The sequence below is a fragment of the Condylura cristata genome, unplaced genomic scaffold (assembly GCF_000260355.1).
Source record: "Condylura cristata isolate star-nosed mole 26May11 unplaced genomic scaffold, ConCri1.0 scaffold00027, whole genome shotgun sequence".
Lineage (NCBI taxonomy): Eukaryota > Metazoa > Chordata > Mammalia > Eulipotyphla > Talpidae > Condylura > Condylura cristata.
The window spans coordinates 4,553,575-4,575,453 of NW_004567128.1; the positions used below are offsets into that span (position 1 = coordinate 4,553,575).

General features: G+C 38.8%; 1 protein-coding gene across 4 annotated transcripts in view; it reads left to right on the forward strand.

Annotated features, from left to right (window-relative positions):
- The window catches only part of MOSPD2 (motile sperm domain containing 2), a 38,718-nt gene that overhangs the window by 11,901 nt on the left and 4,938 nt on the right, over positions 1-21,879 (forward strand). For all 4 annotated transcript variants that reach the window (XM_012730381.1, XM_012730382.1, XM_004689867.2 and 1 more), the window contains exons 3-13: positions 3,233-3,388; positions 4,501-4,587; positions 6,474-6,628; positions 9,690-9,750; positions 12,154-12,192; positions 14,129-14,253; positions 15,903-16,079; positions 16,645-16,778; positions 18,591-18,687; positions 19,282-19,378; positions 19,775-19,904. In XM_012730381.1, coding sequence (XP_012585835.1) covers positions 3,233-3,388; positions 4,501-4,587; positions 6,474-6,628; positions 9,690-9,750; positions 12,154-12,192; positions 14,129-14,253; positions 15,903-16,079; positions 16,645-16,778; positions 18,591-18,687; positions 19,282-19,378; positions 19,775-19,904 — 1,258 coding nt within the window. The remainder of the gene's footprint in view (positions 1-3,232; positions 3,389-4,500; positions 4,588-6,473; positions 6,629-9,689; positions 9,751-12,153; positions 12,193-14,128; positions 14,254-15,902; positions 16,080-16,644; positions 16,779-18,590; positions 18,688-19,281; positions 19,379-19,774; positions 19,905-21,879) is intronic.

Below are 21,879 nucleotides of genomic sequence, written 5' to 3' on the forward strand. Positions count from 1 at the left end.
AAAAAAAAAAAAAAAAAACAGAGTGGCCAACCTCCCTGGTGGCACAGCGGGTTACAGCACGGCACTAGAAGAAGAAGCTAAAGCCACTTCAGCATGAGTTCGATCCCCGCCTGGGAAGTGACCCACATGGCGCAGCAGACGTCTCTTGACCCGCCCGCTGCTCCCCTCTGCAGTGTACTTCTCAGTCAGCCTGTTCTGCTCCCCACTCTGTCTTTGGTGAATCCTCTCTCCACCCCTGCACCTCTGGCCTGTACCCCAGTTCTGTATGCATATATTTTTTTAAAAGTTTGTTTAAAAAAAAAAAAAAACGGAGTGGCCAAAATGAATTCTGAGCTATAGTGAGGAAATACAGGGGGTGAGAACCTAAAAACACCACCAGTTAATATGAATGCTGATCTGTGGTACAGTTTTCAGTGCTACACAGATGAAAGGAATAAGGATACAATATTACAAAACTATAAGTTAATTTCTTCCCCTCTTTGTTTTAATCACTAAGAGCAGCCTTTCAAAAAGGTTTCTGTCCTTGCTCAGTCAGGCGGCTGTGCACACACACCCATGTTTTGGTATCTTTGGGAGGATATCTGTCTTCTTCCTGTGTCATCTAGATTTGCCAAAGCACTGGCTTTCTGAATACCCCCAAATACTGAAGGGTCAGTTGTCTGGGAGATGTATTTGACTGCAGCAGATTATGTTGTCATACACAATTATTTCTACACTTGGCCTGTGGCCCCAGGCCAAGCTTTCCTGACTGTTTCTCATTCTGTCTCCCAGTCTCCCTTCAGCCCTCTCATCTGTCCCCTATTTTCTCTCCTCTCTGCCTCTACTTTTCCCTGCCTCTCTTCCTCCACCCTCACACACCCAGACACAAACCTCTCCCTTGTCTTGTGTTTTACCCGTTTTCATTTCTCTGTCTATTATAAATGTTAATAACAAGCATTTTATATGTAAGTATATGCTCATTAATAATTACTTTTTAAAGAATGGAGACTTCCAACTTCAAAGATCCATATCCCTAAAAAAGCTATCCAAAAGCAGTCAGCTTTATATTTCTTATTAATGGGCACCATCTTGTTTATAGTGGCCTTGCTATTATAGTAATGCCAGCAGAGTTAGTGTAATGACAACGACAATGTTTGATTTTTCTTATTATGGCTAATTGTTATGAATTCTTACCACTTGCGACATCTTGTTCTAATAAGTAAGTGGGTCCAGAATTTAGTCTGGAACCCTTGGGTATGTCCAAGACTCTTTTCAGGAGCCCGTAGGGTAAAAGCATATTTTTAGAGTAGCCCTGAACCATTGTCTTTATTACTGCGTACTTGCGTAGGGGAGGGTGGGTAAAAGTGCTGACTGGGGTGCCCGGCAAGGCCCGTGGGCTCTGTAGTCTGCACTGTCAGCACTTTTGGTTTAAAAGAAGCCGGTTTTGGTTTAGAACCCTGAGTACATGTCCTTTTCATGTTCTCTGTGAAAAAAAAATCAGGAAGTATGCATTCAACACTGCTGCATGCTAAGTGTGTTTGAGTTGGCAGCTGAATTAGTGACATTTTTCATAGGCCACCATTTTCTGGGTTTTGAAAGAGTGAACGACACACTATTTTAGTTATTGAGACTTGGTATTTGGTAGATCTGTTCTCAGAAATGGAGTCAGCCTCTAATTTCAAGGAAAACACTGAATATTGGTCCAGTGAGACACCTGCCCATTGGCCAAACTGGATGGTGCTTCTTCAGAGACAGGCCTCCTGGCCGCCCTCTTGATGCTGCACAATGTAAACTTTTATATTCAACTCGTGTTTATCAATTATAATTAAAGTTACACTTTGAATACTGATGACTTTTTGAATAGCAGAACTACACATTTTCCCTAAGGTTCCCTGAATACAGTCAGTCATTGTATAGATTAGGTAAACAGAACCCAGATATTGAAAGCCATGTCTGAGATAATACTCTAAATGCATGATTTATGGCCTAATCTTATATTTTAATAGTGCTTTAAACTTCCCTGTACTTTCCTATATGCATTTTCATCTGATTCTCACACAAGCCTGAGTCTCTAAAGCAGCTTAAAGATAAGGAAATTGAGACACAAAGAAGATAATTCTCTGAATGTATTTTATATTTTCCTGCCTTTGCAGTTATTATCTCTGACATCCTGAAATAAGTCAGCAAGTGGAAAGGAGATAGAATTTCTAAGACTTGGCAATTAACTGGATGCAAGAAAAATACAGAGGGGGAGGAGTAGAGATTTTCAGAAGTTCTTGCACAGGCCAACATGCTTTCCTGATGGCTTTTTCAGCGGCACCACTATCATCTTTTGGATTCTTCACACATGCAGTCTGTTCTTATGGTGTCTGTGGGGGAAAACGGGCTATGCCCACCAGAAGATTCCAGGAAGAGGTGCTAGGTGCTTGAGCAAAGGCTTAGCTCAAGTGTAGTCACAGAAGAGAATACTAAAGTGGCTTAATAAGGAAATTGAGACACAAAGAAGATAATTCTCTGAATGCATTTTATATTTTCCTGCCCTTGCAGCTATTATTTCTGATATCCTGAAGTAAGGCTCAGCAAAAACCTGGGAGCAGCAGCACTGAAAGGTGTCCTGCAGAATGGTAGGATTAGGGTGTTCAGAGGTTTTGAGGAGACAAGAAAATTTAGTTACAGAAAAAATAATGAGAACAAGTGTGGAAGAAGGAATATCAGCTACAGAAGTCGGGAACAGCACAGCCCTGGTCAGTAGATAATGGGAAGTTATTATTGGAAATAGTTATTCCAGTCACTTATTAGAAATGTTGGCTACAGGCTCTGAAAATAGTAAATATCATAATACTGCCTATATGTTTAGTTTTAATAGAAAATTCAGTTCACTTTTTTAAAATGATACTTTCCAAACAAGTGTCTTTAAATACAACCAAGTTGTTTCTTTACATATAATCTCTTAATTTTTCCTTAGCTGTTAGATTAAGATAGCATAATTCATTTTCCCAGATTTGGGGTAATAGTTTTAAAGATGGTTGTGCAAAATATTTTGGTCTCATTTTGTAAATCTACAGATGACTTTATTTTCACACTTAGACGTTCTATCAATCCTTTAAATTGTATTTCATCTGAACTGCAACTCTGTCTTCAAATAGCTTAACTTTGTCTTCCAGGTCTTTCTTCTCCTTTGTCATCAGTGTTTGTTGTTATTATTCACTGCAGAATTTATCTGACTTGGATATTTATTACTGTTTTCCCATAGATAAGCCAGATAAATATGACCCGCGTGATGTTGAAAGGCTGCAACAAGATGATAACTGGGTTGAAAGTTATTTATCTTGGCGACAGAATGCTGTAGATGAAACAATGAAGATGATTGATGAGAGTTTTCAGTGGAGGAAAGAAATGGCTGTCAACGGTAAGCTATTCAATTTAACAGGGACAGTCTACTAGCACCTACGTAAATGTTACTGTTTTACATTTATTGGATAGTGATGTAGTTATCCTTAGTACTCATTATAAACACAAGAATAGAATGTTTTATAAAGACCCAAGAACACTATGAAAGGAGAGCCTTATAAGTCGTTTAAAAGTAGATCATCAGGAATCAGATCACCAGGAAGGGGAATCACAGATTTCTTCTCTCACAGCTAAGTCTCCTAATCTGTTTAGTTCTGTGTCTTTCAACAATAGCAAGAGAGCTTTACTCCTAGACCTAGAGATAAACTGATACTGTTTTCTTCAGTTGGCTGCCTTCCTCAGTTGGCTACCTTAGGTCTATTTATTCCCAGAGTTCCTTGTACTGATAGATGCACCTTATAGGACTGCTGAGGGTCGAGCATATCCCAAGGTTGCCTATGGCAGACAACATCCTTAGTTTCAAATGCAACATCTAATTAAAAATTTCCCTCAAAATAGGAGTTTTTGATCTTAGGGAGAAATTTACATAGTCTTCAAGAATGTAATGAACTCTTCTTAGGGAAGGTTAATTGTTAGGTCTCTCCTAAACACTTAAGAAGAAACTGGAATAGCAACTTATTTGACAATGTATAAAGATTGATTTCCTGATCTGGAGGATTATAAACTCCTGAGTGACAAGTGAATCTGGAGACTTGATACAAAATAGCCCAACATATACTTTTTGAGGGAATCCATCAGCAAGATACTATTTAAGATATAGTTTGATTGGAAATGTAAAAGCCATAGTAATTTCAACAATGAAGCATTGATTAATAAAGCAAAGGAATATAAACCTGATATTTCTAAGTTATATATAAGTAGAGAATAAGCTTTTAAGCTTAACAGTATTTTTTCCTTACATATAATTGCTCAGTTCCTGTGGCAAAGAGTAAAGATAGGATGAAAGGGGGTTGGGGAACAATGAAGACATCTTTGAAAGTTTTTAGGGAAATACTAATGATGATCTGAATCTAATGATGAATCCTGATAATGACTGGGCAAGTACATTTTTTCTAAATCACAGTACCATAGTCCCTGTTAAACTTCTTATCCAACTTCATCAATTTTTAGACCTGAGTGAGTCCTCCATTCCCAGATGGTTATTGGAAATTGGTGGTATTTATCTGCATGGTTATGACAAGGAAGGCAACAAGCTGTGTGAGTATATTTAATCTGTGTTGTGTACTGGCTTTTCAAGATTTTGAGATACTGACCAACTGATTAAAAGTAGGCAGGAATCTGGCCCTCCCTGGTGGCGCAGCGGGTTAAAGCACAGCACTAAGAAGCTGAAGCCACTTCCGCAGGAGTTCGATTCCCACCTGCCCCAGAGGTGACCACAGGGCGCGGCAGACCTCTCCTGGCCCACCCACTGCCCCCCTCAGCAGTGGACTTCGTCGATCTGCCTGTTCTGCTCCCCGCTCTGTCTCTGGGGAATCCTCTCATCCTCTGCATCTCTGGCCTGTACCCCAGTCTGTATGCATAAATAAATCTTAAAAAAAAAAAAAAAAGTAGGCAGGAATCTATTCGTAGGTACCACACAGTGAAATTTCCCACAATTAAGTGCTATTAGCGCCATCTTGACTAAGCATCAGAAACTTAGTATTTGTAAGTAATGTTTGTAAACTAGGCAGTATACACAAATGCTGCATCCTGCAACAGCGCCCAAACAATGTAATCCAGTCAGTCTTCCAAGTGACCGTGGTATTAAAATGTATCCCAGTATTCTTATGGAAAATCTCTGACAGTCTAAGTCTAAGCCTTGCTAAACTTTTGTTTTCAAGTTTTCCAGTCTTAGCTTCTTCCTAAATCTTCATGATCACAGGAGGAACAGTAACCATCATCCCCATGGACCCGATGCTTCTTCTCCCTCTTGTCCAAAGCCCAGCTCGGGCATTCACCAAGGCTGGGCCCGAGTAGGAGCATCCGAGTCCCATCCTGAGCAGGGCGGTTTTCTGCATGTTGAGTGGGTGCCCTGCTTGCCCCTGTGTGGCATGTGACCTGTTCCTGTTTTGAGTGGACCCTGACTGCATTTTCCCCATCATGGCCTCCCCTGCTTTCCTTCTCCATATTCTGTTTTCATGTCTTTAATACCACCCTCCCTTCTATACGCTTTCCAGCTTCATTCCTCTCTTCATTTTGACTTTCCACCTGATAGACTTCTTGGGTGATCTCAGTATCCTGGCAGCTTCAGCTGCTTGCCCCAAACGGCAGTGGCCCCATGCCTGCCCCACGCCCCGGGCACACGCACACCTCAGTCGCCACTGACTAGCGCTACTAGGCTGACAGTCGCTGCCGTCGATACAGCACAGCTGAATGCCCAGGCCCCAGCAGCTGTACCCTGTCTGGACTCGGGCGTGCAGGGACTCACTCTTCCTCTGACATATCTGCGCTGTCCTGTCGCCCTTCTCCCTTTGCACTGGCGCGCCACCTCCCCCCCCCCCGCCACCGCCCCGGTTCAGCCCCTATGTACCCTCCCATGGCCAAAGTTTGTGAGGTTTTGCTGACTCAACCTCCCTTCTGTGCCGCTGCCCAACAGACATTTTAAATAGAAAACGCAAAAGGCCTTAGCTTTTCACTCTTGAGTCCTTGCAGCCAAGCCCTGCCCCGCCTCAGCACATCTACTCTTAGCTGCCATGGCTCGGAGCAGCTAGCCACGCTCCCCTGGCACGCACAACACCCGCTCTTGCCTGCATTGTGCCTCTGACCGTGCTGGTCCTCTGGACGGTACGTTTTCCCCAGTGCTTGACGGAATTGCTGACTCTTTTCTAGGCACCATGAAAAGTACTTTTATTACTACAAAATATTACCTGTTCCCCTCTATTTTCTTTTACCTTTATTGACTGGTAAAGTTTGTTCTAAGTGTCCCTAGTATGTACTATTGCTCATTTAAAAGAAGGAAAAGATGTTTTTAATCTGAAAAGCAAATTATAATTGAAGAAAAATGTCAAGAGAAAAGAATGATTTATATATATATATATATAATGCCATAAATATTTTCCTATTTTTATCATTTTTCTTACTTTGATCATTTGTTTTGCTTAAAGTCTGGATCAGGGTGAAGTATCATGTAAAAGACCACAAAACCATATTGGACAAAAAGAAGCTTATAGCATTCTGGTTGGAGCGTTATGCTAAGAGAGAAAATGGGAAACCCGTAACAGTGATGTTTGACTTGTCAGAAACTGGAATAAATAGCATAGTAAGCATTTTTCATTCATTCTAAATCATATTCATCACAGTGCCCCCCTCTCCTGTCCTCTCTGCTCCCCTCTTTCTGACCAAACAGTGCTAGAAAACTGAGCTAACCAAGTTGTGCTTGGGATTTCTTTCTTTCTCCTGTGCTGCGAGCGAAGTCAAATATCGAATGGGATTTGCAGAGAATTAAGTTTGCTTCAATATTTGACAAGGAAACTATAGATTTCTTAGACATGTTCCTTGTCTGATCTACAGACTTATTTAGAGCTAAGACTGGGAGGCGGCAGGGTAATGCATAGATGTGATTAACAGCAAACTGGCCTGTCAGAGTGTATCTCCTGCAGCACCCAGCCTGTGCCTGGCACGGTTAATACACGCAGTAACTACTGTGCACTGAGCACCTTCCAGTACAGTGGGAGAGCCGTGCCGTGTCCTGCAGCTGCACAGGGCTCACCGGAGTTTTGTGCTCATAGCACTCTGTGATTTGGAAGTGGGGTGGGAGTGGGGGTTGTTGGCTTATTGGGGTTTGCTTTATGTCTCATTTGTTGGCTTTGGAACCCAGTTTTTTCCAAGTGATTTTACCACGCTCTAATTTGGGTCTAGTAACTCAAACCCAGTGGTAACTGTTGGTACAAAGCCTTTGGCAGCAATGGAGATCCACTGGCATATTTATTAGGGCCACTTTCTTGGACATTCAAGCCCTGGCTAACTGGTAATAGTGACTGGCATTCACAGACCTATCTGGGGCAGTGCTGAAAACCTTTTTGCAAATCCTCTTGGCAAACTACATTAAGAACCTTAAAGTGTTAGTAGTCATGCTCTGCCTGGTACCGGCCTTCTGGAGATGTATTATAAAGGAAAAAACCCAAGTACAGAAAGAGCACTGTGTACCAAAATGGTTTTTTTCTGTGTATCATGAGTGAAAAAATGGAAAACATGTAAAACTTCACAACAGATGGTAAATTATGGTGTATCTAATACAGTTTTGTAAAGTGGTTTTATTAAAACTTTGTAGTGATACTGAAAAATAAGTTTTTATAAAAGGTCAGTGGGATATTTCAAACTGACACCTACTCCCCTAAAAAGTAAACCTTTGCCATTAGAACAAGAAGACAGTCTAGGGTGATCTGTTATAAGAGGTTTTAGGAGAAGCAGGTCTACAATTTTTTTTTTCTCATTCTCTTCATGTATCTGTATTTTAGGAGTGTAGTGCCCAGGATTTTTCCATGCCCATGAGTCTTAGATTATAGACTAAAATCATTTTATAACCAAAATTTAAATCATACTGCCTCGATAAAAAAAAAATTCCATAAAGTGAAATCATGATTCTGTTATCCTGGGGTAGTTACTAATGATTAACTCAGAAACATACAAAGAGAACGTTAATAATTCTTATTACTAAATATAGGGACATGGAATCAGCGTGGACTTTTTATTTTTTTCAGCCCACCTAATGTACTATCTCATTATCTTTAATTTATAAGTCAGGTTGGTTCATTTGCATTAAATATTTAGATCATTAATACTTTTAAATACTCAACTCTTACTGAATTACTTTATATTTGATCTCAAGATTCACAAAGGACTCAAGTCAGCTTATAAAGGTATATAGAATTGCAGGGCAGATTTTTAATTATTTGTTAGAGCTGGGTCACTAACTTGGCTCTAAGCTTTCATCTCTCTCTACCTGAAAGAGATGGGGGTCGCTGACAATGACTCAGCCCTACTTTAAAGCCCACTGTATTAGGAGAATTGTATCCACTCCTGGTGCTTGAACAGTTTGAGGGCATTTTACAAGGTGATGCTAGTACACTTAACACACTGCAGAGCAGCACTAGCCACTAATATGTGTACACCAGTGGAATTCTGTCAGTGCACTTGAATAAGCAGCGGTGTGAGAGTTTATGAGCAAGGATATTCAGTTAAATAAAAGATGAAAACAAGAACAGCAGACAGCAGACTCTTTAGGCAGAGTCTCTTGGGGTCACACACTGTAGACTAGCTAACACAATTTTCATTTAACTTGTTATTTAAGATACTTCTTTGACAATTAACTGCAAATTTGTAAACTCGGCATAGATATGTTAGCTAAGGGTATTATTATATATTAGGATTTAGCCCATAATCAATACCTGTGATACTTAAGGACGCTTGCTTTCAGCTTCTTGCAATTAAAGACACTGCAATAAGCTGCTAGATGCGGCTTTAGACAGTGTAGACTCTCCTCTGGAGGACAGCTTACCTTTTCGCAATGAATGGACATAAGCTAGCCTGCCTATGTCTTTTACCTCAGAGTCTTTACAAGATGACTGATGTAGATCAGAAAACCAGCCTGTAGCCACGGAATGCAGGGTCCACGGAATGTGTACAGTAACCCTGGTAACCGGATTTAAGAGGCTTTTACATCTGTGGTCAATGCAGTAGAACCAACCAGCAGCTCAGTTTATAAAGCTTCCCACAAATTAGAGTCAATGAACAATACTTGAATATAAACTAACAAATTCTAATTCTAGATCCCTAAATAAGGGAAAGGAGCTAGAATGGAAGCAGATGAGTAGCAGACCAATATGATCAGGTTAACTGTTGTGGGTAGGATTAATAAAGTTTATTTTATTGAAACTATTATGAGGTACAGAAATCAGGTTTAAAAAAACAGTTTATGTAGGTATGCAGTCTCATTCTGCGTAGTCAGGTTGTAAACTGTGTATTTGTTTCAGTCATTCTTTAGTTGTCCAACAGACTTTTAGTATTTCTGTAAGGGGACTGCTCTTAGATTCATTTCATTATGCTACGTTGTCTTAGCAGCCTGAAATACTCTCTAACTACTTTGAAATAACATAAGTGATATTAAATTATCACGAAACATCCAATTTATATAACTCTGTTGTAGCACTGATTATTCTAAGTAGCGTAATGACTTCACACCTTAATCTCAGGGAATCTAGATATTGATGAGCTTATTTTTTAATCTAACCAGTTGTCTCATTTGTATTAATAATCTATTGCAGTTTAAAATTTTCTTGTGGAATGTCTTAAAGATTTAAATGTATAATCTTTTATTTTAGGACATGGACTTTATACGCTTTATCATCAACTGCTTTAAGGTTTATTATCCTAAATACATCTGTAAGTAACTTATTCCTTTATAAAAATACATTAAGCTGTAGCCCACATCTAATCATGGTGGAGCTCTCATACCTAAGATATCTTTTCAGTTATGCAGGTGGCACCGGCTTACAGTATACAGACCTTGGAGGTCAAGGGTCCCTTCCTGGTTGTTGTTTCTGCACTGCACCTGCCACCACAGCACCCACACTACACGGTCTTTGTCCCTTGAGCTTCCGTGGCTCTTTGTTCTTTGTCTTCTCACTCCCCTTCATCTTTTGGCAACCTCAGTTCTACTACCAGACTTGAAGGGGTGGTTATTAGTTTGGCATTATCTGACTTGAAACACTATTCTGATGAACAGTTTCAGTGTGTTCGTAAGAGCATGCCCTATTAGGTACATGGGAAATTTTTTCACAAATAGTCGTCCTTTATAGCTAGGTCACATAGCACATATGTGCATATATGGCATCCTGTAACATGCAAACATAGACATAAAAGTATACATTTATTCCCAAGAGTATCCCATTCTAACTCATCTTTCAATTGAGAAATTCATTTGAAATAGTATTTATTATATGGAACTTCCTATGTGCGAGAACACATAAAAAATACTGAGCAGTACTCTGATGAGCAATCCTGATAGAGTACACTGTGTACTAATTACTATTTTTAAATGGCCATTAAGAAAACACTTGACTAGAGTACACTACATTTGAAGCTAGCATTTAGAGTTTGTTTTTAATTGTGATTCTTCCATTAATTACTCGAGTGAAGACCTCCTATATCTTAAGTACTTTTTTTTTAAAACTGTACTTTATATGATGATTTCCTCCTGAGGAAATAAAATGCCAACATGACAGTCAAATATATGTACCCCAATAGGCTGATAGTGAAGACAGAATGAAGGCATCAGAAAATGTAAACTCAACAGATCTCCTGGGCACACCCAGAGAAGGCCCACACTTAAGGACCTTTTTTTTTGGGGGGGGGGGACTCACAATTAATGCGATACTAAAGCAAAATAAAGCAAAATCCATAAGTCATCTTATTTTGGCACACTTTCACATATTAATATGAAATCAGAAACAAAAACATGATAGAGGTCAAGAGTCGCTGCCACCCCTTGCCCCAGCCCTCACGTCTTCAGATAAAGTCATGGAATAGTTTTAGTTAGAATGTCTGGACTGGTAACTCAAATGACCTGCATTTTCTCCTGGTTATTCCTGGATCTGGCAGGTCCCCTGTTTCAGCAAGTCTTCCTGGACGTTGCCAGTGGGTGGTCAGTAGGGAATCACTATCCCATATTATTAGCTTGTTCTCTTACATACAAAATGAAAATCAAACAGCCTCTTGTGTACTGAAATATCTAAAGAACTTTGTCAAAAATCACTTAAAACATCTTACAAAACAAATCCAAGATTATTTTGAGAAACCTATTAAGTTCATGGTTCTGTGTAAAAATTTTAAGCAGTACTCATTTGAATTAGCTAGAGATAAGGTATAAATTATAATACATGTTGTTTTGCAGACACTGAATTTTATAGCATCTGGAATTGATAATGCTTAAAATCTGTCACGAACTATGACAGTTACATGTCAGAATCTTGAGTTCGTGCCTTTTTAGGCACATAGCAGGTACAGGCTGAGTTATTAAGCACCAGAGCACCTCTTTGCAGGTATCTTGTTCCTACACGTACTTTACCTGTCCTGTATTAATGGCATCATTTTAATTCTCTACTAAGAGGGAAATGAAATTACATTTCGATTCATCTGTAACAGAAGAATGACTCGGATATCAAAAATCCCCTTTGTGGTTTCTTTCTCACAACTGTTAATAAGGCTGTTTAATATCTTCATCTCAGTATGCAAATACGTGTGTATACTTTAGAATTATTGACTTCCTGGGGTTCATAATATTAAGTAAAAAATGTTTGGCTTGCTAAACAGTCACTTATTAAAAATTGGGGGTTGGCAACCTTGAGTATAGGTTAACAATACAATCTTTAGAAGATTATAATTGAACCCCGAAATGACATGTGGAAGTCACTTTAAAGTTCAGCGGAAGTCAGCACTAATATGACATGCACATGCAAAGACTGCTTACCCACTTAACTGTTTCATTTTGTAGCTTTCTGCAAACAACAAAAGCAGTTAATTGCACAAAAGAACAGACTGTTTGCCAATGAACAGTGACTGCATTATTAATTTTCCACAGGCTGTCCTCCTGGGCGGGGGGGGGCATCAGGAGAAGTTGTTCAGTTCTAGCATCACTCACTTCAGAATTAGAACTTCATTGATCAGTTCAGTTTTCTGTTAAATTGTAATCACCAGGGTTTTTTTTTTTTTTAATAGATTGGGTGAAAGTGATAGTATTATAATGGTACTAAGCCTCATTCAATGAATCTTTTTTTTATCTTTCAGCAAAAATAGTGGTCTTTGATATGCCTTGGATAATGAATGGTGAGCATAATACGTATATTTTCCTAAAACAAAATGTCCAATTTAATTTTTTCTGTGCTTTCCCAATTTAGCCATATTTCTCCAGATGTTTTTAAAGATGTTTATATGGTGTTTGATGCATACACACTTAAGAGGCTGTTCCTTAGCAAACTGGATAACATTCTACCCCCAGAATCTGAAATTCACTCTACATTTCTGGTTGTATAACTCTTACAACAGTCTCATATTTTTGGGTTAAAAAAAATTAGTCATTGAAAAACCCCTTGCTGATTTTAACATGATTGTGAATTTAATATTTTCAGAATGTACATTTCATTTGTTGCCAAAGTCAGTTGTTACATAGAAAGTAGTAGAAAACACAAATCCAAAACTTGATTCTTTGAAAATTTCAACAGATTGACAAAACTTTGGCTAAACTGATGGAAAAAAAAACTCACTAAGCTCAAAAACAAACAGCTATCCCTACCATAGAGAAATGAAAAGGGTTATAAGGGATTGATAAACAATTGTTGTATATCAAGATAAGATAACCCAGATGAAATGGACAAATTCCTAGAAGACACAAACTACTGAAATGGACTCAAGAAGAATCTGAATAGAGGTATAGCAAGGAAAGTGAATTAAAATTAAAAAAAAAAAACTTCTCATAAAGAAAAATCCAGGCACAAATGGCTTCACTGGCAAATTCTACCAACCATAAGGAATTAATGCGAATTGCTGACCAAAATTCTTCAAAAAATAGAAGAGAAGGGGAGACTACCAAACTTATTCTATGAGATAAGTAGATCCCTAATTCCAAATGTCACAGGTGAAGAAAACTGAAGACCAGTATCCTTTACGGATCTAAGTATATACTAGCTGAAATATTAACAGCATATGAAAAAGCACTATACCGTATGGGACTTAGCTCAGGAATGCAAAGTTAGCTCAACATATGAAACTCAGTCAGTGGTGTCCAATATGTTAACAGACTAAACAGAAAATACATATTATCATTTCAGTAGACACAAAAAAAGCAGTTGACAAAATCCATTATTCTTTCATGATAAAAGCACTCAGTAAGCTAGAATGGAAGGTACAAAGAGTTCGAACAACCAGTTAGTGGGACCTTACTAATCCATAAAAGGGCATGTCAATTCAGACCTTTTTAATTAGAATAAATGAAAGTTTAAATGTTAGCTAAAAAATGTCAAGTATAATTAGCTAAAGTAAAAGTGCAGTTTATGTTTATCATGCTGCTTTAATATTTTTTCCATTGATGCTTTTGAAAACTTAATGCAGTATTCCTCTTTTCTTTAAGATGTGCTTAGAATGTCATCATGGAAGCAAGGTTTAAAAAATTAAGCATAAGAAATGACATGACAACAGAACAAGACTGCAAACCTAAACAGTTGCCTTTGATAACCGTTTATCCCTGCAGGCTCTGATAGGTCCCCACAACTAGGAGTTGGGGGAAAGGCAGTGGCAGTTGAGGTTAGAACAGAGCTGGGTCCAGCTCATACCCATAATGAGAAGAGCTAATTCCTTCTCTTCCCAACTTCCCATTTTCAGATTGTGGGTTAATGCAAATCATCAGGCAGAAGACTTTCCAATCTATTGTGCAGTTATTCCCTGGATCACAATGCTGTTTGATTCAGTGTCTGAAATCTTAGTGATGGGAGGAGCATTAATGGATTTGTGCAGAGGCCAATACCCCAATTTATTAATGAACGTCAGAATAATTTAATCTTCCTGAATCTTCATGTAACATTTGAAAACCATAAGGGATAATCACAATATAGATTTCTACAGGAATTAGAGAATGCTAACTAATCATGATTTGGAAAGATACAGATTATAGCCCAAACTAATTTCAGGAGAGCGTTGCTAGCACATAAAGTAAATTGAAACTGAGAAAGAATTAAAAAGTTTAATGAAGTGACTGTTTTCTCCTTAGCTGCTTTCAAAATTGTGAAAACCTGGCTTGGCCCAGAAGCAGTGAGTTTATTGAAGTTTACAAGTAAACATGAAGTCCAAGACTATGTCAGTGTAGAATACCTGCCTCCCCACATGGGTGGAACTGTAAGTATGGTCTTTGAAACTTGTTTCTAAAATAAGAATGCACTACAACACATTAGCCTCAAGGAAAAGAAATATAACAGTCAAAGAAAGACCATAGATACCCCAAAATAGCAAGCAGCATTGCATTTTTAAGTTAACAAATTTTTATTTTTGAATAGGTTATATATTTAGTTATATATTTGTGTTTGCTTCTAATTGTATACTGTTGAATAATCTTTTTAACTTAAAGGATAATACACACTATCAATTTTTTTTAGAAATTATTTTGCTACTGACAAATAAACCAAGAGTGTATAGGTATGTGTTAAGCTTTAATACTACATAACAATGAAGCTTATGATGCTAATGACTTTGATAAGTTGTTTGACTTTAGGATTTGGTATATTTTGGGTTAACTTGATTGGAATATTTGAACTATTTGATTATAACAGTCTACCTTATTTACTTTGTACTGGTTAAAATGATGTTCAACCAGCACCAATGGTCTAATGAGTTGAAAAGTTTTAGTACATCCTTTTATTTTCCTTAATTAGAAAAATCCAAATCAATATTTTAATATGAGGTTTATTGTTTTATTCTTAGGCTTTATATTTCAGATTTTAATCTAGAAAAACATAATATAGTTCAAGGGCTATCCTTAGTTAAAATAGTGATTTAATTGATTTGTCATTTCTAATAATCTGCCCGTGGAACTTTTAGGTTGTAGTAAGAATTAGTTTGATTTAGGGATAGAAAAAGTTATTTTAGTCTTTCCCTTTTGTTAGTATTTATTTCTCTAGGAATGACAACCTAGCTAGATAAAAGTGTTCTTTTTGGAACTGTCGTTCCTCTCCATTTTGAATATATAATACCATCCCTTCTGGCCTGTAAGGTTTCTGCAGAGGAATACACTGACAGTCAGTCGATGGGCATTCTCTTGTATGTGATTTGTTTTTCTCTGGCTGCTTTTAAGATTTCCGCTTTTGTTTAAACTTTGTCTTTTTAATTACATTGAGTCTTGGTGGGCCTCAGGGTTTATTTTGTGTGGAACTCTTTGGGTATCCAGATCTAGGTATCTATTTCTTGCCCCAAATTACAGAAGTTCTCAATAAATCAACTAAGATTTCTGCCCCTTTCTCTTTTTCCCTTCTGGAACCCCATCATATGAATGTTTCTTTTGATGTTTTTCCGTAAGTCTCTTAAGCCATCTTTTTTGTTTTCCTTTTTTGTTGCTATTTGTTGTTTCTGGTCTCTGAGTGCTTTCCACGGCTGTCTTGCAGCTTGCTGACTGTGCCTGATGCTTCAACTAATCTGCTGTTCAGCCTCTGTGTTATATTTTTTAGATCAGTATTGTGTTCCTGCGCTGTGATCTCTTTGGAACTTTCTATTTACATAGAAATACGTTTATATGTAAAATTTTTATCTATCTGAAATTTATCTTGGTGTATTTAGAGTGAGGTTAAAGATACAGTTGGCTCTTCTACTGAGAGTTGGCCAACTGTCCCACACCATTACTGCTCTTTCCCTTTCTGGTTCAAAATGCTTCCTTTATTTTATATTTCCCTCTCAAGTCTTTTTCTAAGACAAAGATAATGGATGTTAATTTTACTAAGAGAATTATTTATTCCCCCTATTTCTTAGTAGGTTCATCCAATATTATTTTCTTTTAGGATCCCTTTAAGTACAACTACCCACCACTAGTGGATGATGACTTCCAAACACCATTGTGTGAAAATGGACCTATTGCCAGTGAGGATGAAGCTTCAAGTAAAGAAGATATAGAAAGTGATACTAAAGAAACCTTGGAAACAATGTCTAGTGAAGAACAAACAGCTCTTCCCAAAAAGGTAGTTTTAACACTATATTAACATTGACTCAAAGTTGTGGCCCAGCTCCAATTCAAACACTAGCTGACTATGTAATTTGTGGTAACTTAATTTGGCACAATTCCACATCTTTTTGTGTAAAAATAAACGAAAGATGGGACTAACAGACCAATAATCCCCGGAGTATGAAAGGCTGGTTCTGTGATTGTGTATAAAAACTTGCAGAGTATAGCCAGAGGAGCTTTTTATCTAAAATACTTTATATAAAAGTAAATCATGACTTTATCTTGATCTGCATTCATTTTTAATAATCACTTAGTTTTTGAGTGATGGAAACTTGACATAGAGATAAGAACATAACTAAAAGACTCGTAAGGAGAGGGCCAATTTATATGTTCTCAAGTGACCTATTTATACTAGGCACACAAACATGCTGCTATTCATGTTAAAGTTTGTTATGCTAAGATAAGCAAACGCTTGTTAAAGGTTATAACAGGGTATCACTTAGTTTTTGACCTAATGACCTGCCCAACTATCAATATGAACTTAATTTTCTTATATTTTCTTCATATTTTTTTGTCTTCAGATGAACCTAACTGAATCTACATCCAAAGCAGAAGAAAATGAAAAAGTGGATTCCAAAATGAAAACTTTCAAGAAACCACTGAGTGTGTTAAACACACCACTGAGTGTGTTTAAAGGGCACTTGTTACACATCAGGTAATATAGTCAGGGCTGTGTCAGCCGGCTGTCATAACGTATCTAATCTTGAGGGACGTGCAAACCTCAAGAACCCTCTGCACTGTTTCTCAAGCTGATGAAATACAAAACTAAGGGTTATCTGAAGTTACCTTGGCTTCCAGACAAGGTGAATGCTTTTAGCTACCCATTTAGTATTTACCCTGTTGAGAATTATCATTTCATCCCATCAGGTAATAAAAGCTAATATTCACATGTTAACAATAAATTTGGATAACATGTATTTTACTTATTTTACTGACACTGTTAGACTTGCACACCTTAAGAATACTAGAAAGAACATTGATTTTGGCAGAGAACAGGTTTAAAGGCCAAGTTTCAGCCCATCTCTTTTTGTTTCTGGGTTGTTTGACCCAAAAGAATCAGGACTCTTTATCATTAGGTAAATACCTCTGAGTCACTGTTGATGTTTTTGGTTGGTAAATCTACATAGCCTTCTATAATACTGCTATTCCAGCTTTCTGTAGTAAAACCTAATGCATCATTTGCAATTCTTTTACTTGAAATCATACTTGTTTTAGTGATGTCTTTTCTGAACAGTACAATACATTTTTAAAAAATCATATTCTCTGACAAGATTAGTTGGTTACACATGTTTTGGTGTGTGTGTGAGAGAGAGAGAGAGATTTGTACATGTTCTACTTTTCTGTGGTTCTTCCCTCTCTTTTCCTCTACTGGGTTGGAAGTTACACGTTCCATTGCTGAAGGCCTGTGAAGGGCGTAAGCCCTTACCTACAGGCATCCAGGGAGAGCCAGCTGCGAGAAAACCTGGCCAGAGCAGGACAGCTTCCTGGCAGTCCTCTGGGCTCTGCCACTCTCTGCCTCTCCTCAACCCTGAGAAAGGCGCAAAGCTAATCCTACTCAGGAACCCAGCCAATATATGTCTCCCCAAAGCTCCTCAGGGTTTTGTGCTGGTTACTGAGAGCTGTTCTGAGATCCATAGCCTTCCTGTCCTCAGAGGGGGTTCAAAAAGGAAGCCATCAGCTATGCTAATTTACCCTCTCGTCCAAAGCTGAGCAAAGCCCTCTTGGGAGAATATTTATTTTAAAATAAGTCTCTAGGTGAATAGAGAATTTTTGGAGGGGCTCTCCGAATAATTTGCCTTTTCATCTAAAACAAAATCCCTGCTCTTCCCTCTGTACTGACTGAGGCACCTGACACATGAATAAGCTAATGCAGCTAAACCAAACACACTTGGCATCAGTCCTTTCACTCCTGGTCATGGACATTACGGCACTGATAACCGTAAATTTTACATTCTCAATCTTACTGATATTTTGTTTGGCAAGTTCTACCTGCAATTCTCACTCCAAACTTTATTTCTCTCTTCACTTTCCCCTTCCCTGTTACTTAGAAAATGGCTGTAAAGAGTAAGAACTTAACTCATACTTAAATACACCCCTAATCTTTCAAGTTATGCTCGTCTCTGTTGACATTAAAATACGCTCCTTTGTTTTATTATATAGTGTTCTAAAAAGTTGAAATGCATGTAAAAATAGTGCTGGTTATAGGATTAATTCAGAATCTCAATTCTCTCTTCTGTTCCTTCCTGTTTTCATGTTGGAGAAAACCTTAGGACTTTTTAAAAAGCTTACATTGAATCAACTAAGACAATGCAAATGATATTCAGTAACTGTTTTTGTAATCTTGGCTGTTTTGATAAGCGATCTATACAAGTGTAAAATACTAGCCAAATATTTTTCTTTTAGCTGATGATGAGACTGTCATTTATTCTGAGTATTACAAATATCTTTCATTTTTGTCACCACTTAGCCCAGCAGAAGAACTGTATTTTGGAAGTACAGAATCTGGAGAGAAGAAAACTTTAATAGTATTGACAAATGTAACTAAAAATATAGTGGCATTTAAGGTAAATATCTGCAAGATAATAATTATGTGAAAATTTGCCATGGCAAATGATTTTAGACATTCTAATCGAAATCCCGATAATTACTTAGTTTTGAGGTAGGTTATACTACCTTCTTTTTCCAGCAATTCAGTATAGTCTATCTAACATTTTTCTTGGGATATGTATCTAGTCTTTTGTGCAGTAAAAGACTAATGTCCAAGTTAGTGCTAGGGTCGAATGTTTAACATATAAATAATTCAGTCAGTATTAACAGTAAAAACTAAGAGTGTAAAGCTGAAAGCGCCCCCCACATGGCATGTTCAAGAGTATCACTTACGCCGAATATATACGGATACTGACATACTTGATACTGAGCGTTAAATGTAACGTGAGTCTCACTGTGCTGCTATTACTTCCTTGGCTTATGAGACAGGCCAAGCAACAGTGGCCTCATAAGAGCATATTCTTAGGTTTTTCTTTTGATGGTGAAAGGGGCATCTATGTATAACCACCAAGGTTGCTTTATAAACTGCATTAACTACATATTTTATGGTCTTTCAGTCATTGCCACAAAAGCCAAAAAGGTTAATATGTGACTGCTGTATTTATAAACAGGTGAGAACAACTGCACCAGAAAAATACAGAGTCAAGCCCAGCAACAGCAGCTGTGACCCTGGTGCATCAGTTGATATTGTCGTGTCTCCCCATGGGGGTGAGTTGTCTCTTGAAGCAAACAGCGGGGTGGGGGTGGGAACCTGGGGTCGGGCAGTGGCAGCACAGGTGGGCCAGAGCCTCGACACCAGCAGCATCAGCTGCTAAGGCCTCCACCTCACTCTAGGTCTGTCTCTTCACACAAAACCAGGCAGGCAGAGGATTCCACATAGCCCTTTGAAGCATTAAAATGTTTGCATTTTTTTATGAGTAAAATTGTTTCAACTGACCCGAGTTGAAACTGAATTTCCAAACTCAATCTGCTTTTAGAAGAATTCTAAGGTAATTTCATATTCTTCTCGTGCCTTGATGTAATCTAAACAAATGCTGTAAACCACATCATTGAACCCTTTATAAAGTTCCTTTTCACATGATAAGTTCCCCTCCTGAAATGCAGGTTTAACAGTGTCTGCCCAAGACCGGTTTCTGATCATGGCTGCGGAAATGGAACAGTCATCTGGCACAGGCACAGCAGAACTGACTCAATTCTGGAAAGAAGTTCCCAGGAACAAAGTGATGGAGCACAGGTATCCTTTTTCCTCGCAGGCTTTCAAAGGGGGTGTAAAGAACCAGATGATGCCTGCATAGGCTAGGTAAGCACCCCTTCCTTCTTTGCAGGTGTTGCAAGTGTTTAGGCTTCAGGTGTGGGCCCTGAACCCCTCGAGGCTCTGGTGCACCCAGTGATTGGGACCTGTAGTGGCCTGAGGAGGCTGCTAGCAGAAGAAGCTCTCTGGCAACCAGTGCAAGAATCCGGAGGAGTCAGTCAGAATTACAGATGCAGCAGTGTGTCCCAGCAGCTCCCCTTGCAGTGATGCTTGCCTTGAGTACTGGAACATCTGCTGCAGAATTGGCAACAGTGAAGCATGGGAAGAGTATAAGGAATATTCTGCAGCTGTCCAGAGTAGAATGTGTTCTGACATAGGAAGACATCAATGTTATTGGGGGGAGGGGGAGCCTAGAGCCTAGTCATAAAAATGGAAGCCGTTGTTCTCTAGCTAGAGAAATTCTTTGAGTGTACAGATATATATATATATATATATATATATATATATATATACACACACACACACACATGTATGTGTGTGAAAGTATCTCAGGGTATGATAAATGATAAAGGCCTTGAAAAGATATAAAAAAGAATAAGGAAGATATTTTGTGTTTTCTCCCCTCACACTTGGCAATGACTGGAATCACCTTTGGGTGTCATGTCTAGGGTTGAGGTGTTATGGGTGTCTGGTGGTTAAGAGATCAGGGACACCACTAAACATCACACAGGAGAAAGCCCCACAAAAGAGCATATCCAGCCCACAGTGATATAGCCCTGAGAGTGGGGAATCGCAGCTGAAGGTAGTTGAGGGTGACCAACTGATAGCAACTGACCAGGACCTGAAAGAATGCAAGCCAGAGAAACTGGAAAGAGAGCTTTCCAGTAGAGATAACTGCTGTAGAAGGAACAGTGTGGGGCAGGAAGCCAGATCATTGCTGTAAGAAGGCCTTCTGCTTTTGGAAAGAAGGAACTGTTAGTTGGTGCTGACCATGAGCTGATCCAGCTTATTTTTCTTGCAAGGGTTATTTGGGACCATGTGGAAAACAGACTGTGGACACCAAGTAAGACAGTAATGTTGAGTTAGTATTTACTCTTATTCATAAAACAACCCTAGGAAGTAGCTACTTTTCCTACTTTATGAGAAGCTGGGAAACCTAGTGATTATAGCTGAGTGAAATCTTTGAAAAAGCAATTGAAAGAATACAGATGTGACTGGAACGCAAAAGTGAGAGTACCCACAGTAAGAAAGTCAGTTAGAGAGCCAGCAGGGCAAAGAGGCGCAAGGCGTGTTCACTACCCTAAAACCAGTGAAAGCCCCAATCTGATTTGCCTTTGACAAGATCACCCTATTTTTGAGTCATTCACTTGAGTGGGCCATGGAGATGAGCTTTATTTCAGTTGTCCCAGGAAGAACCAGTAAAAGTTAGAAGACTATAGGGAATCAGGAGAGAAACCAGTTATCTGTGACATCTTAGCCCAGCAGAAGAACATGTTTCACGAAGGGAAAAGACCCCAGTGCTCCCATGCCAGTTACGAATGATGAGGTCTGAGCACTGGTGGTTGCTGGTGATATCACAGAGGTCACTTCCCAGGGAGCATTTTCAGTCGGCAGGAGCTGCACATGAGAGAGAATCAAGATGTTGAAGAAATGGGGGCGGTAAGGCTGTTCCGGAGATTTGACTTGTTAGGAAAGGCCTCAAGTTATACTTAGAAGGAAGAATATGGGGCTGATGAAGAGGTGGGATTTTTAATAGGAGAAATTTGAGCATTATGCGAAACCATAGCAAGGGCCATTTGAGGAGGAGAGGCTGACCATATGCCATAGCTATTGGCACTGGGATCCTGGCACAGTGGCAGGGCGGGACCTAAGCGGAGTTGAGGATGTCTGAGGAGGGAAGAATGAGGGTGTGTGTGTGTGTGTGTGTGTGTGTGTGTGTGTGTGTGTGTGTGTGTGT